Genomic DNA, 13756 nt, shown 5'->3' with positions numbered 1-13756 from the left:
TTAATATATCTAGAGAAATCCATGTATTGGGTTTGTTGTTTTGTTAGTATATTGTGAAGTACTCCCTCCGTTCCAAAATAAGTACAGTTTTTCACTATTCACGTTTAACGTTTGACCGTTCGTCTTATTTGAAAATATTTTATGATTATTATTTTTATTACTATTAGATGATAAAACATGAATAGTACTTTATGTGGGACTAAATATTTTTAAATTTTTCATAAATTTTTTAAATAAGACGGACGGTCAAACGTTGGACACGGATATCCACGACTACACTTATTTTGAGACAGAGACAGTAGATGTGACAGGCACTGACACTACAACTCAACTTTACATATAGAAAACTATACATAGTGTAGTATGTCCAACTACTATTCAGAGACCTTGCCCATGCACGATATGGGCACGGGGTCTGCGAGCTAGGGCTCATCTGGGGTCAAGCGAATCAACACGGTCGGCCTTTGTATGGCCCCTAATTCAAAAGGGTTAGGCCGGCCATTTTGTCATCTCATCGTGTACACAAGAATAAGATAGTACGTACTACTGTTTAACAAAATAATTACCGTACATACAAATTTTTGAATTAGCACTCATAAGTTTAGCATTTAATTTGTAAGGAGTACCACACATTATTCGGATAAGTTTGATATAATGTGCAATGAGATGATCGATTGTGATGCATGACTTTGTTAAGCGTAAGTTATACCGACTTAGTATTTTGGAAGCTCTCATATGGGTTGAAACGTGAATATTGGGGTGAGTGCGCTTGCGTGTATGAGCATTATGGTTTAATTATATCGCGTTTTGCAAAAAAAAAATGAAAATCCTAAATGTAGCAAATGTTGACTGTGTATCGACAATAACCCATTCCCTCTGGCCTGGTGTGGCCTTCGTCTGAACCAGGCGACGACGACATGATCGATCAGCCAGCCTAAAAGCCCAAAACCCTTGCCATTTTCAAGCTTCTCCCGTCTCCACTACGCGTAAACGCCGCATACGCACACAGACCAGAAGCTACCGCCGAGCGCCGATCGCGCAGGCATGCATGAGCTATTTCCCGAGAAAGCCAAAGCTGTGAGCGCCCGTAGCTCCAGGGCTTCTGCAGCAGCAAGTAGCTTGTGACTAGGTTTCAGCCACTTGTAGCGAAGGATTAGACCACACATGACATGCATGAGAATGCAGAGAGCTAGGCGCACCGCACTGGAGCGCCGATTTGATCGATTCGTCTCTCTGCTCCTTAATTTGCGTGTGTTTTGGTCCGTTGCTCCGGCGTCGTCTTCGCCTTCGCCTGCATGCGTGGCAGCATGGCTGCATGGGTAAGTGCATGCACGCAGAGAGCTAGCGGCCGGCACTACAGTAACGCGTGGGTAGCCATGGCGTGTAACGTTTTCTCATGCGTTAGATTATTCGTATAGTTAGTTTAGTCGTACTAGCCGTAGTAGTAGTAGTAGATGTGCCGTGCGTGAAGCGGTCAAGTGATCGGCCAGAGACGTGACATCTCGTCGCACTCTCGATCACCTGCATGCGCGCGCGCGCGCGCCCGTGAGGCGCCGAACCGCGCAAACGCACGCACGCACGCACGCGCTGCCTCTCGCGGTGAGATTTGCCGATCGCGGTGAGCCGCGCCCGAGCTCCCCCCCGCCCCGCGCGCGTAACGCTCGGCTCGGCTATTGTCTGCGCGGCTGTGCGAACGTGACGATGTCGTGGGCGGAACACGCGCTGCCTCTCGCCGTGAGATTTTGCCGGTTAATTTTTCTGCGAGATTTGCCGATTTGGAGCCCCCGCCGCGTGCGTGCGTGCGGCTATATCCTCTTGGGCCTCCTTCCCGTGCGTACGACGCGTGGGTTGGGTCGGGGAAACTGGCCGGCGGGGCCTGCGCGAGGGGAAGCTTTGCGTTTTTTTTTTTCCGGTGTTGGGCTTGGTAGGCCAGGAGCGGTGGTCCGCGGCGTAGCTAGGACGCAGAGCCTGTTTCTGTCGTGGGCTGCAGTGGTTTTACTCCTTGGAAGGAGTTGTGAGCTCTGGGCTGCGGCAAGTGATGGAAGATGGAAGAAATTTGATGTGCTTTCCTTGGTTTTCTTCAACTCCCTCCGTCCTAAAATGTCTTTTTTCTCTCAATGAATTCCCTTTCGACGGGAATAAGGCCTTCTTTCTTCTTGACACAGCTTCGGATCCATGAATTTTTTAGAAGTATCCCTAACTTCACAAATCCATCAATTTAGATCTGTGACCACATTTATAAAATTTGGATAAATTATTTCGTTCTAGATGAAATTTATGATTTTAAACTATATATAAACTATAAATCTATCGTGAACGGTGGATTGAGATCTGAAACTGTATTGAACAGAGTCCAGGAGTGTAGGTAGTGGGAAATGGGTAGAAATGGATTCCATGCTTTTTCGTGTCTCAGTTTTATATGGTGTGTTTTTTTATAAACAAAAGTAATAAAGCATGCATCAGATGCCAAGGTTTTTGATAAGGGAGAAAAGATGGAGTGCTATTTGCGAACATGGTTATATTTTTATTGAAGTTTCTTCAAGCTGATTTTACTCGTTTTGCAACACACATCATCTTGTGAGGGAGTGATGTATAAAGTATGTAATTTGTAAACGAGTGAGGAAGTGACAAAAAAGTTGCACGTATTTTGTATACATAGGCTGTGTTTGGATGCCTCCTTTCCCAACCACTCTCCCTCGTTTTCTACGCGCACGTTTTTCAAACTGCTAAACGGTTTATTTTTTGCGAAAAGTTTCTATACGAAAGTTGCTTAAAAAAAATCAAATTAATCCATTTTTTTTAAAAAAGATAGCAAATACTTAATTAATCACGTGCTAATGGACCGCTCTGTTTTCTGTGATCACAGGGCCGTCCCTAGGGGCGTGCAGCCTGCGCGCCCGCACAGGGCCCCCAATTTTCAGGGGCCCCCTAGGCCCAAAACTTCAACACTAGATATACAACTTAATAAGTAAATTGGTAGCCTAACTAGTCCCGAAAATCTGTTATTTTTCTTGTCGTTTCGGCTTCGATAAAGCCTTTGCCGGTTTGCATAGTTGCGCCAGTTCACAATTTTGAATCGCCTCCCACTGTGGACCTTATCAATCGCCAACCGCAACGAACGAGAGGAGTAAACGACGCCTCACCTCTCTCTTGTGCGGTCGTGCCGCCTAATGCTGTCTGCCACGCCCCTGACCTAATTATTTCTGATAATTTCTAATCCGGTAATACCTAATTTTGGATTATCATTTTAGGCCATTCTAATTTTCTATGAAATATATTACGGAGTATAAATTATTTTCATATTATATCATCAATTAAGTTTTTATCCTTCAACTTTGCATAGGCCCCTGAATTTAACGGGACGGCCCTGCGTGATCACTGTTACGGATGGGAACTTGTTCTAACGGATACAGCCATATAATACATGGCTTAAAAAAAAAGCTTCACCTCAAACGGAAGATCTCTACAAATAAGTGTACAAATTCTAACCTACCTTACCAGTACTCTCTCTGCCTTCAAGTATTTGTCAAGATAGTGGATAGTATTCCTCAAATTTCGACCACTCGTCTTCCTTTAAATAAATAAATAAATACTAAAACTTAATGTTCCGTAATAACATAACAAAGTATATAGCACTCTAAATATATGCATTCATGAAACTTTTGTCAGTGGCAAAACCACGGGAGTGCCAGAGTGGGCCTGTCACTCCTCATTCGACCTGGAAACCCTGGTGCATAGTCAATCGATCATTTGTGTAGGCATTCACCAAACTCTGTATGTACCTACTTATCTACAGTCTTGAGTAAATAACTAGCTACAATAATACAATTGTGATATTGAAGCTAGACTGATTTCTATTATCAAAAGAAAATCTGAACAAGCTTTAAGGCAAGGTTAATGGCACGATAAACTTTTCTCTTTCTCTCTCGACCATGACATCGTCTTATCAATGGGTCCTATGATCGATGATATATTTCTCTAACTACGGTATGCATGATTGTGCTCTCAGTGGACAACCTAGGAATTTTTTAAACCTAAACGAAACATGAAAAGCATGCGAGAAAGCATGGGCTCCATGCATCTCTGAGACGCCGACCTCACAGTGGTGAGATCTTATAATTAATGGCGACTAGCCACAGTCCATTTTCCCCGCCATGGTGACCGGTGTCCATCGTGACGTTCGTCCTCGTTCTCTAACATGTGGTCCTATTAATTATGTTCTTCCACTCCTAGGTGTTAGTTTCAATGTTAGAGGATTATAGAGTCCAAGCACTCCTCATGACTTCTAGACAATTACAGCTTCTGAAAATCTGGACCAAAAGCTGAGCTGTTTGAGGAAGTTTCTGATTCTGAGAGAAGCTGCAGCAGCTAGAAGCTCCTCAAACAGAGCCTCAATATGCTGTGCTATTTTTTATTACATGTAGTCCAATTTCGAATCTTTGGTCTCACTAAAATACTATAAAATCATATTAAAAGTACACACGCGCTCATGTGTAATAGCGGGCTCAGGATTTGAACCCTAATAAACGAAATCATGCATGTACTATTTCACATGTATACTTTTGGTGCTGATCATATAGCATGTGACTTCGCTTGAGTATATAGTTTTTGACATTTAGTATGTGACCCCTTAATTTTTTTGCTCAAACTACGCCACTTCATGGGTTCAAACTTGTGTGTGTCTTGTGATCAAACTAATACTTGTTTGGTCCTATTATCAACCTATATATCGTTGCCTTCAAATTGTGGAGAATTGAAGAATAAATTAACCGATCGATCGATCGATCGAACACTGCAAATTGCGAGCAGCATGTTGCTTTCTGACCCCAGCAACGAAAGACACCATTCGGCTTAGCCCTCTAGCCTCTGTATACCTGATTACCTGTACGCCACTACGCACTACAGTAATCCTACTCTCCAGGTGTCATCGTTTGGCTTATTTTTGATAAGTCAAATAGCATATTTATAAACGAAAAATAATTTGTGAATAAAATTTTTATATACGTGTTCTTAACGATCGAAAATAAAAAACAATCTAAAAACAAAAAGGGGAAAATAAACTATGATAAAACCCTTAAAATCAACTCCCAATTTAATATTGAAAATTTAAATTTTAGTTTATAAGCATAAGCCAAAAGATGAGATTGCACACCCGTTAACTCCACCTAGGAAGATGCGCACGCCTATCGATCTGTCATGTTCAACACATACATGATTTCCACTTTTGTTCCAACCAGGGGTGGATCCAGCATGGGGGCGGTGGGGACTCGAGCCACCACTACTAACGTGAAGACTATGAGAGCCCCACGAAGACCCCACTAAAATTTTTTTACCATACGTAGATGGAAGGGGGACTGTAACTCTATCTAGTTTGCTCAGACCCCACTGATATTTCTTTCTGAATCCGCCACTGGTTCCAACCACAATTATACATCATGCGTGCATCTTTCAGTTTCAGGCTTTCAGGGATCAGAACACTAGCTAGTAGCTAACAATGTTTAAATTTCCTTTTTGCTGATCGGTTAATTTGGTGCGGCTATTCTACACGCAAAGTCTCAGTGAGGTTGCCTTTACGGTTAGTGGGTAGTGCAAGTTGCCATAGGCTTCAATATACAATTGCAATAATGTATCAACTATCAACCGAATATATGATCGTCCTGACTGATGATCACTTAACAGTCTGTCATTGCAACGACACCTTTTTGGAACACAGAGTGTTCGACGATCCCCACAGATATTGACCAGTCCAGCTAGCTAAGCTAGAAGCCGATCGGATGGCGGCCTTTAATTTGGTCAGTATCTTGTGCCGATTCGATCAATCTTCAGAGAAAGATTATACAGTTTCAGCGGTAGCAACAGCGGTACAATATTAGAGAGAGAGAGGATCCAAGGGGCAATTTTTTTTGCTTAAACATCATTCATTTCAATAGTTATGTAAAAATCCCAAATAAAAGTTACAATACTCATATAACAACATGTATTACCAGAGTACCAGTCTACCACATCACAAGATGTAAAGTCGAAACAAAATTTACACATCGAGAAAAAAAATAATTAAAGACAAATCCAGCGTATGAACGGTACAGAGCATTTGGCTTTGCGAAAAGTCGAGAACCATCGGGTCAAAATATGGAACCTAGCTAGCTATATATAAGCATATTTTTCTAATTGCAAGTGCGACGTTCTCACACTTGCAAGGAAAAGGCGGTTAATTCCGATCTATCGATGCATGTCGATCGAGGTAGTTAGTGGCCATCGTTTTCGTCAATTTCGTGCTGATGTTTCTTTTGCAGGATAAGGCAGGGTGGTGGATGCATGATCAGATCAGTTTTTCGGTTCAGTTAAAAGCGGCGACATGAGGTGAAAGGTCGCTGCACGGCTTGCCGCTATCTCTCGCTGTCTGTGTCTCCCCCTCGCTCGCGATCGGCGCCGCGCGCGCGCTAGCGAGCTAGCTAGCTGCGTCGTCTGTGCGCCACGACCTGATCAGCACGAGCACGAACCGTGCGGCTCATTGGCCACACGGAGCAGCTAGCTAAGGGAACATATATGTCACACTGCTCGCCATGGACGCCGCCCGCGAAATGAGGTGTGGAGAGGGTGGTTAGGCTAGCTAGGCCGTATCTCTATCTCGCCGCATCATTATTTTGGATTCGGCGACCAGAAGCAGCACCAGCGGCATACTCCATCTGTCCAAAAAAAAAAAACCCTGATTTCCGTGTCTAATGTTTGACCATCCGTCTTATTTAAAAAAATATGAAAAAATTAGAAAAATAAGTCACGTATAAAGTATTAATCATGTTTTATCATCTAACAACAACAAAAATACTAATTATAAAAAAATTTCATATAAGACGGACAGTTAAACATTGGCACGAAAACCCGGGGTTTGCCTTTCTTTTTGGGACGGAGGGAGTACTTACTTCGTACCATGAAAAACCAATCTAATATCTGATATGATATATCATAGTACTATATTTAGATTCGTAGAACTAAAATACTCCCTCCATTTTAAATTAATCTACATATAGTTTTTTTTGAGGTTATTCCGAAATGATCTATATATTTGTGTTTATTCATTAGGTCTATTCGTTATTTGTGCACTGGAGTAAATGGACATTGATGCATGTATCCATGCACACAAATATTTATAACCCACATACAATATCTTGATTTTCTATTGGCTAGGAGATAGTGGGGATGGTGCATACATCTAGTTTGTTGCTAGAGCAAATATAGTATGAGTTATTAGCTTTTCTTGGTCTTAGTGTACCTATGAAATATGTAGATCAATTTGGAATGGAGTAAGTATGTCACATCTGACGTCAGATTGTTTTTATGGAATAGAGGGATTACTAGCTACACATGCTCTGAATCAGTCAGCGGAAAGAGCATAAAAAACAAACCTAATATCGAATATTGTAATACTACAAATCCAGATATACATTTATTGAAATTCATAGTAGTAGAATGTGTAATAGGAAGTATTTGATATCAGGTTTTTTTTTTACAGAGTGAATACTAGCTACACATGCTCTGAATCAGTCAGCGGGAAGAGCATGCAGGAGCAGTGTGCGCACAACTGTGCAGCGGCACGGTGATGGCCAAGGAGAAAGTGGAGCTTAACGTTGTTGGTTCCAATTAATTACTAATTCCTCTCTGGTTTAATTTGAAAAGAGCAGGGAGCCAATTGATTTTGCGCTAGCTGAGTCCGTCTGCATGTGTAACTGTGTAAACCCTGGGTTTCTATGCCAATGTTTAACTGTCCGTCTTATATGAATTTTTTTTATAATTAGTATTTTATTGTTGTTAGATGATAAAACATGATTAATACTTTATGCGTGAATTATCTTTTTAATTTTTTTCATATTTTTTTAAATAAGACGGATGGTCAAATGTTAGACACGGAAACCAGGGTTTGTCTTTTTTTAGACAGAAGGAGTATGGTTGTAGCTAGCTTTTACTGCGGTGGTCGTAGAGAGGGTTTGATTTCCAAAAGGTGTTCACGAGTTCGGGTTTCCGGCCGGTCGATCGACAGCAAAGCTAGCTAGGGTTGCCCGGTATGTACATTGATGTGATACGGCCGTGTAGGTCACTATAGTGACCTAACCATACATGTCCATATCACATGCTAGATCTGATCTCTCATGCTTTGCTTACGATTAAGGAATATATTTCAGTACTTCCTTCGTTTTTAAATATACGATATATTAACTTTTAGATAGACGATGTTTGATCATTTACCTTATTCAACAATTTAGTAATATAAAAAAATAAACAATGCTTAAAATATATGCAATGATAATATAAGTACAACAAGATAATAATACTTACATAAGTTTTTAAAATAAAATGAATTGTTGCATGTTCAAAAGTCAATAGCATCATATATTTAAAAAGGAAGATAATAACTCATTTCTGCTAGGACGTTGTGTGGTAAGTAGAATATCCCGTGATAACCTAGGGGTTCGCTAAGGAGTTGAAGAGTTATGATCACTTTAGTCTCATATATTGATGACTACACACTTTTTTTTTGGGGGGGCGGGGCTGTTCTCGGGGCGCATCCACCACCTTTCTCTCGGGCGCCCTCCTCCCCGGCCTGGTTGTGCTTGGGGTCTGATCGAGACCTACAATATCTTCAAGGTGTTGAAGTTGCAGCTCACGACCTTCGGCATCTCCTTCTAGCTATATCCATCGTGAACTCCTACACCATCAACATCTTTGAGAAGGTCGTCCAAACTAACAAGAAAACCTACATTCAGCCATAGTTATTAGGACCGGATCGGTGGTCCGACCGGAAAAAACGGGAACCAGGGGCTCAGCCGATCCGATCCAGTTTAAAAATTGGAGTGCAATCAACCCGGGAAAAATCGGTTGAATCGCCGGTTTTTGGAAAGAACCAGTGAAAAATCAGGCAAATAGACCGCTAAAGAACCGGGCGCTCGTGGGAACGTGTGTGAAAAGGCCGAACACTGGCTGAAACGTGGGGATAGAGAAGAAAATAGGCGGCTTGAGGGATTTGAACTCTCAACCTCCCCTTTAGACTCAATCATCCCCACCACTGAGCTATGCATGCTTATCAATTGATTTGAACCGTGTTGGACCGGTGGTTCAACCGGTCAGACCAATCAAACCATGTCTGGTCCGATCCTAATAACTGTGCATTCAGCAATGGTAATGATCACGGCTGCCCTGGGCGTGCGGTTGCACTGAGCATAGTGACCGCCTATGAATAAGGCTCAGACGTCTTGGGGGGCCGAGCTCAGGCCCGAGCATGCCCTCTGCCCCGAGCTCTCCTCAGAAGGCTCTGTCCCATTTATGGGTATTGGTGGGCCCAGAGGGCTAACATTAACCGACACACCGCTTAAACCGCAGGGTAGAGCAACTCGATGTACAGCTCGTTCGCATGCTGAGAAACATGGTGCTTCATGAAGCCCCTTACATGGCCACGTCAACCAAAGGAATAGAGGGGACGTAACATGGCATGCCCTCATCATCCGTAGTTTAGGTCCACCTCGGCACTTTAGAGAGGCTGACATGTGGCCCTGTGACAGTTAGGAAAACACTTTCTTACCTCCTGCTCCACTAGTTAGCCGACAGCTGAGACAGTCACATCCGGCTAGCTTGTTTGTAGGGACATCAACAACACTAAGCATACCTAATTCAGTGGAGTGGGTCTCACTCCTGCATACATGCATTTGCATTGTGGACTCCCCTTCATGTATAAAAAGAGGATGGGGCAATTGCATCGGTACCCCCACTTTCAAACCCAATTACTGTTTTATCCTCACTTTTTAGGGTTTACAGTTTTACCCTTACTTTTTAAATCTGAACCAGAACCAGCCGGTTACTCCCACTTCTAATAGAAGGTGTCACGGTGTTAGTTGTACAACAAAAGGACATGTATACCCTCTGCATCCAACAACATCGTGCAGGGGAGGACCTGGAGCAAGGGACGGGGAGGAGGGCGGCGTCGGCGCCGACGTCGACGTCGAGCAGGATGGGGTCGTCGCCGGCCACGGGAGCAGCAGCAGCAGCGATGGTGGGGGCAGGTGGAGGCGGAGGCGGACGACGATGCCTCAGCGTGGAAGCCAGCGGCCACGGGAGCAGCAGCAGCAGCCGCCGCCGTCGCCCGCACGCCGTTGCCGCGGCTGCCGCCGCCGCAAGCACGCCCTCGCCACCGCCAGCCCTCGCCGCGGCCGCCGCCGTCGCCTGCACTCCCTCGCCGCGACTGCCGCCCCCGCGAGCACGCCCTTGCCGCCGCCCGCCCTCGCCGCGGCCGCCGCCGCCGCCGTCGCCCGCACGCCCTCGCTGCGACTGCCGCCCCCGCGCGCACGCCCTCACCGCCGCCCGCCCGCCCGCCCTCGCCGCAGCGGCCGCCGTTGCCGTCGCCGCGCCTCCCGCCGGAGCCGCACACGCCGCTGCCGGAACGGTCGCCGTCGCTGCACGGTGCTTGACCTGAGAAGAGCTGTGCTTGCCTGCTTGGATCCTTATCCATTCACTGAAGGGTAAAACAGTAAATAAGTATTTCATAAAAAGAAATTTCTATTTCTCTTTGTATATTTTTAACCCAAAACCGTGGGACCCATCTAACGGGGTTAAAAGTGAGGGCAAACGGTGGGTTCGTGTTCAAAAAGATGGGGCAAAAATACAAAACTTAAAAAGTAAGGGTAAAACAGCAGTTGAGGTTCAAAGTGAGGGTATGGATGCAATTATCCCAAAGAGGATCCATGCCACCGAGAAGAAGGATCCCTGAGTTTCCAGCAATCTAGCATACACTAAGATTTTCCACTCCACGCATTGTGAACATGATCATCACCATCATCTACCAAAGAACACAAGAGTAAAGTATTACGCCTCCGAGCGGCCCAAATCGGTCTAAAAATGCTTGCCTCTCCCACTTTTATCCTTCGAGCGTCGCCTCATTTTTGCCCACCGCTCCCTGGCCGAATCTTCAAAGGGGGCCCTGGCCGAATCTTCAAAGGGGGAGTACACGCTTACCCGCTAGAGGAGTTCCACGCTCCGACAACCACATTACCATCGATCCCTAAAAAAGAGCACAAATCAACCACTCTGAGATAGATAGAAGGTGCATGAGCGATGTTCTGGTGCTCCCTACTGGTAGTATTATTCTACCAGTATTATTAGGGGTAAATTAGTAATTTAATAATACCCTAATTAGTTATGTTTTCTTTTCTAACTAAATATATCTATGATTATCTATTACGATGACATTACTCATATTCCATAGAAAAAAATGTTTATTGCTGATAAATGATGATTATACTCCTCCGCACCTTTTTTTTTATAATAATGTCCCTCCGTGTTTTTTACTACCGCTAGTTACTATTGTAGTATAAATAGATTTAAACCCTTCGATCAAATGAAATCAATAGTTCATATTGTTTTCTACTAGTAGTAGAGAACATCGTAATGGAGCTCAAGGTGCGTAGGGTACCACATGTCCATAACACCAACAAATAAAAATGGTGCAAATACCATTGAGTATTTGAGTATATTTCTTCGATGCTTTTTGGTACTTATATGGATTGTGTTAAATTACATGTTTGTTCAGCTTCAAATACCACTATAAATCTATAATCACTGTTGTCGAACTTTTATACTTTTTTATAATGTAAAGTATGATGGGCCATTGGAGCGAGGGGTACACTTCCTTAATAATTAAGATGTTAAACTCCAGCTCCAAATAGTAGGGAAACATCACTGAATCTGCCTTCAAGTCTATTATACTCCATTTGTCATCAAAAGATCCATATCATATCCTTGTATTTCTTAATGAAAGGAGAACTAATTAGGTCGCATGCGACAGCCATTCACACAAGAGCTTAACGAAAAGAAAAAAAAGGTGGAGAACAACTCACAGAATCCTCTTATTCTATTTATGTTTGTGCTGTAATCTCCGCTCTTTGCTCGCTAACTTGCATTATCTTGCAAAAAGCAACTCTAGATATGCGCGTCCAAATCAACAACTATACAATCAGTGGCTAGCTAGCTGCTAGCTAGCTAGTGATCGATGCAAGTTGATACTAGGATTAAGTATACTATTACCCGGTTTGATCGATCAATCAGCTCATGATCAACACTAAACCGTATCGATCGGCGTCACATCTCACATGTACTTCCCCAGTTGCCGGTTGCCCCCTGCATCGATCCTCTTTCGTGTTGCCTGCCGCCTGCCGCTTTCAGCTCTGTGATGTTGGGAAACTATTCTAACTCTCGTTATTTATATATCATCTAAATAGTTATAAAAAATATTAAAAAATAATAAGATAAATTAATATATGATAAATTACTCTACAAATATGCAAGATCAAATTTAACTTGTACAAGTTGCAATGAAAAAAAAATAAATTTAACTAAATATACGTTAACTATTTATGTATTTTCTATAACTTATAGAAGTTAAATTTTAACTTGTATGTTTATGAAGTTATATATCACATATTAATCTATTTATTTAATTTTCTATAACTATTTAAATTACATGTAAATAATAAGGGGAAGTTGGCTCGAAAGTTTTAGAATCCACTCTCGTGATGTTGCCACTCGTACGTGAGCTAGCTTAGCTATATATTGCGCACATGTGCAGCAACCAAACCTAGCTGCTACGAGCAAGGCAAAGCAGAGCCGTCAGTTGCGGTCAGTTTCCCTGTCACCTCCAGGCGTCCAGGAACATACACACACATCAAGGTAGTGGTGGCCATGGCCGCGTGCAGGTGCAGCAGCCGCCGCAGCCGCCTCTCCCTGCAGCTGCCTCCTCCGTGCTTGCTCATCGTCCTCGTCGCCGGTAAGTGTATCGTATCTTGCATGCATGCGTACGTGTGTGTGATGTGTGTCCCTGTGGCTGACACGGCGGCTGGGATGTGTTGTTGTTGTTGGTTTTGGTGCAGCGGCGGCGATGGTGGCGGCGGCGGCGACGGGGGCGAGGGCGGCGTGGGTGGACTACCCGTCGGGGGTGCCGTGCGGGGAGACGATCCCGGTGGAGCAGTGCGACCCGGGCGACGCGGCGGCGAACAGCGCGTGCATGGACGTGTGCCACTACGGCGGATGCCGGCGCGGCGGCGAGTGCGTCTCCCTCGGCTTCGGCCGCGGCCGGGGATGCCACTGCAAGTGCTAGCAGCTGAACTGAGCTGAGCTGATCTCTGATCTGAACTGAACTGATATGCTAATCAGGTTGAGCAAAGTAGTAGAAGCAGTAATTAGGAGAGAATAAATTAATGAGCGCTAAGCTGCTGTTTGTAGATGCTCGCTTAGCTACTGTCCCGTTGCTGGCTGCCTTGCTAGTTTTCCCGCCCTTTTTTGTTCCTCTGTTTTTTCCTGATCTTCGTGTTTTGCATGAGTTGGTAGCACATTAGGTTTGCTTTTGTCCGCGCTGCCTCTCTGTACAAAAGCCTAAGGCGTGAGCTTTGAAAAATGAAATCGCCAGGTGCCTTTTGTTTTCTTGCACCTGTCTTTTGCCTCCTTTTTACAACAAGCTCGTGCTACCAAGTACCAGTTGGATCTAAACAAACAGGAGAAAATAATCACTGGATTGTACTTGCGGATCCGGAGTGTTCTTTTGGTTGCCAGAAGCATGTGTACTTCCGTTACAATGTTTGTGGTCAAGAGTTTCATAATCCATGTTCTAGAGACAGGAATTCTCTAGGACGCATCAACTATTCGAAGGTGTGTATGATTCTCCAGGACGAAATAAAGTAAGCACCATTCTGTTCTTCGGGACCAACATTGTCACACACCA

General features: G+C 44.0%; 1 protein-coding gene across 1 annotated transcript; it reads left to right on the top strand.

The window, feature by feature from the left end:
• Positions 1-12608: 12608 nt before the first annotated feature.
• On the top strand, positions 12609-13492 carry LOC127786337 (uncharacterized). The gene is made up of 2 exons (XM_052313710.1): positions 12609-12805; positions 12909-13492. Exons 1-2 carry the CDS (start codon positions 12721-12723, stop codon positions 13133-13135), a joined length of 312 nt encoding a protein of 103 aa, XP_052169670.1. The 5' UTR covers positions 12609-12720; the 3' UTR covers positions 13136-13492.
• The last annotated feature ends 264 nt before the right edge of the window (positions 13493-13756 follow it).

This window comes from Oryza glaberrima, chromosome 10 (genome assembly GCF_000147395.1).
Source record: "Oryza glaberrima chromosome 10, OglaRS2, whole genome shotgun sequence".
NCBI lineage: Eukaryota > Viridiplantae > Streptophyta > Magnoliopsida > Poales > Poaceae > Oryza > Oryza glaberrima.
This window is presented reverse-complemented; position numbering and strand designations above follow the sequence as displayed.

Excerpts from the sequence above, each read along its gene's own strand:
- LOC127786337 (XM_052313710.1), top strand. The coding sequence starts at position 12,721 with ATGGCCGCGTGCAGGTGCAGCAGCCGCCGCAGCCGCCTCTCCCTGCAG. Across the intron at positions 12,806-12,908 it reads GCTCATCGTCCTCGTCGCCG|CGGCGGCGATGGTGGCGGCG; the intron begins GTAAGTGTATCG and ends GTTTTGGTGCAG.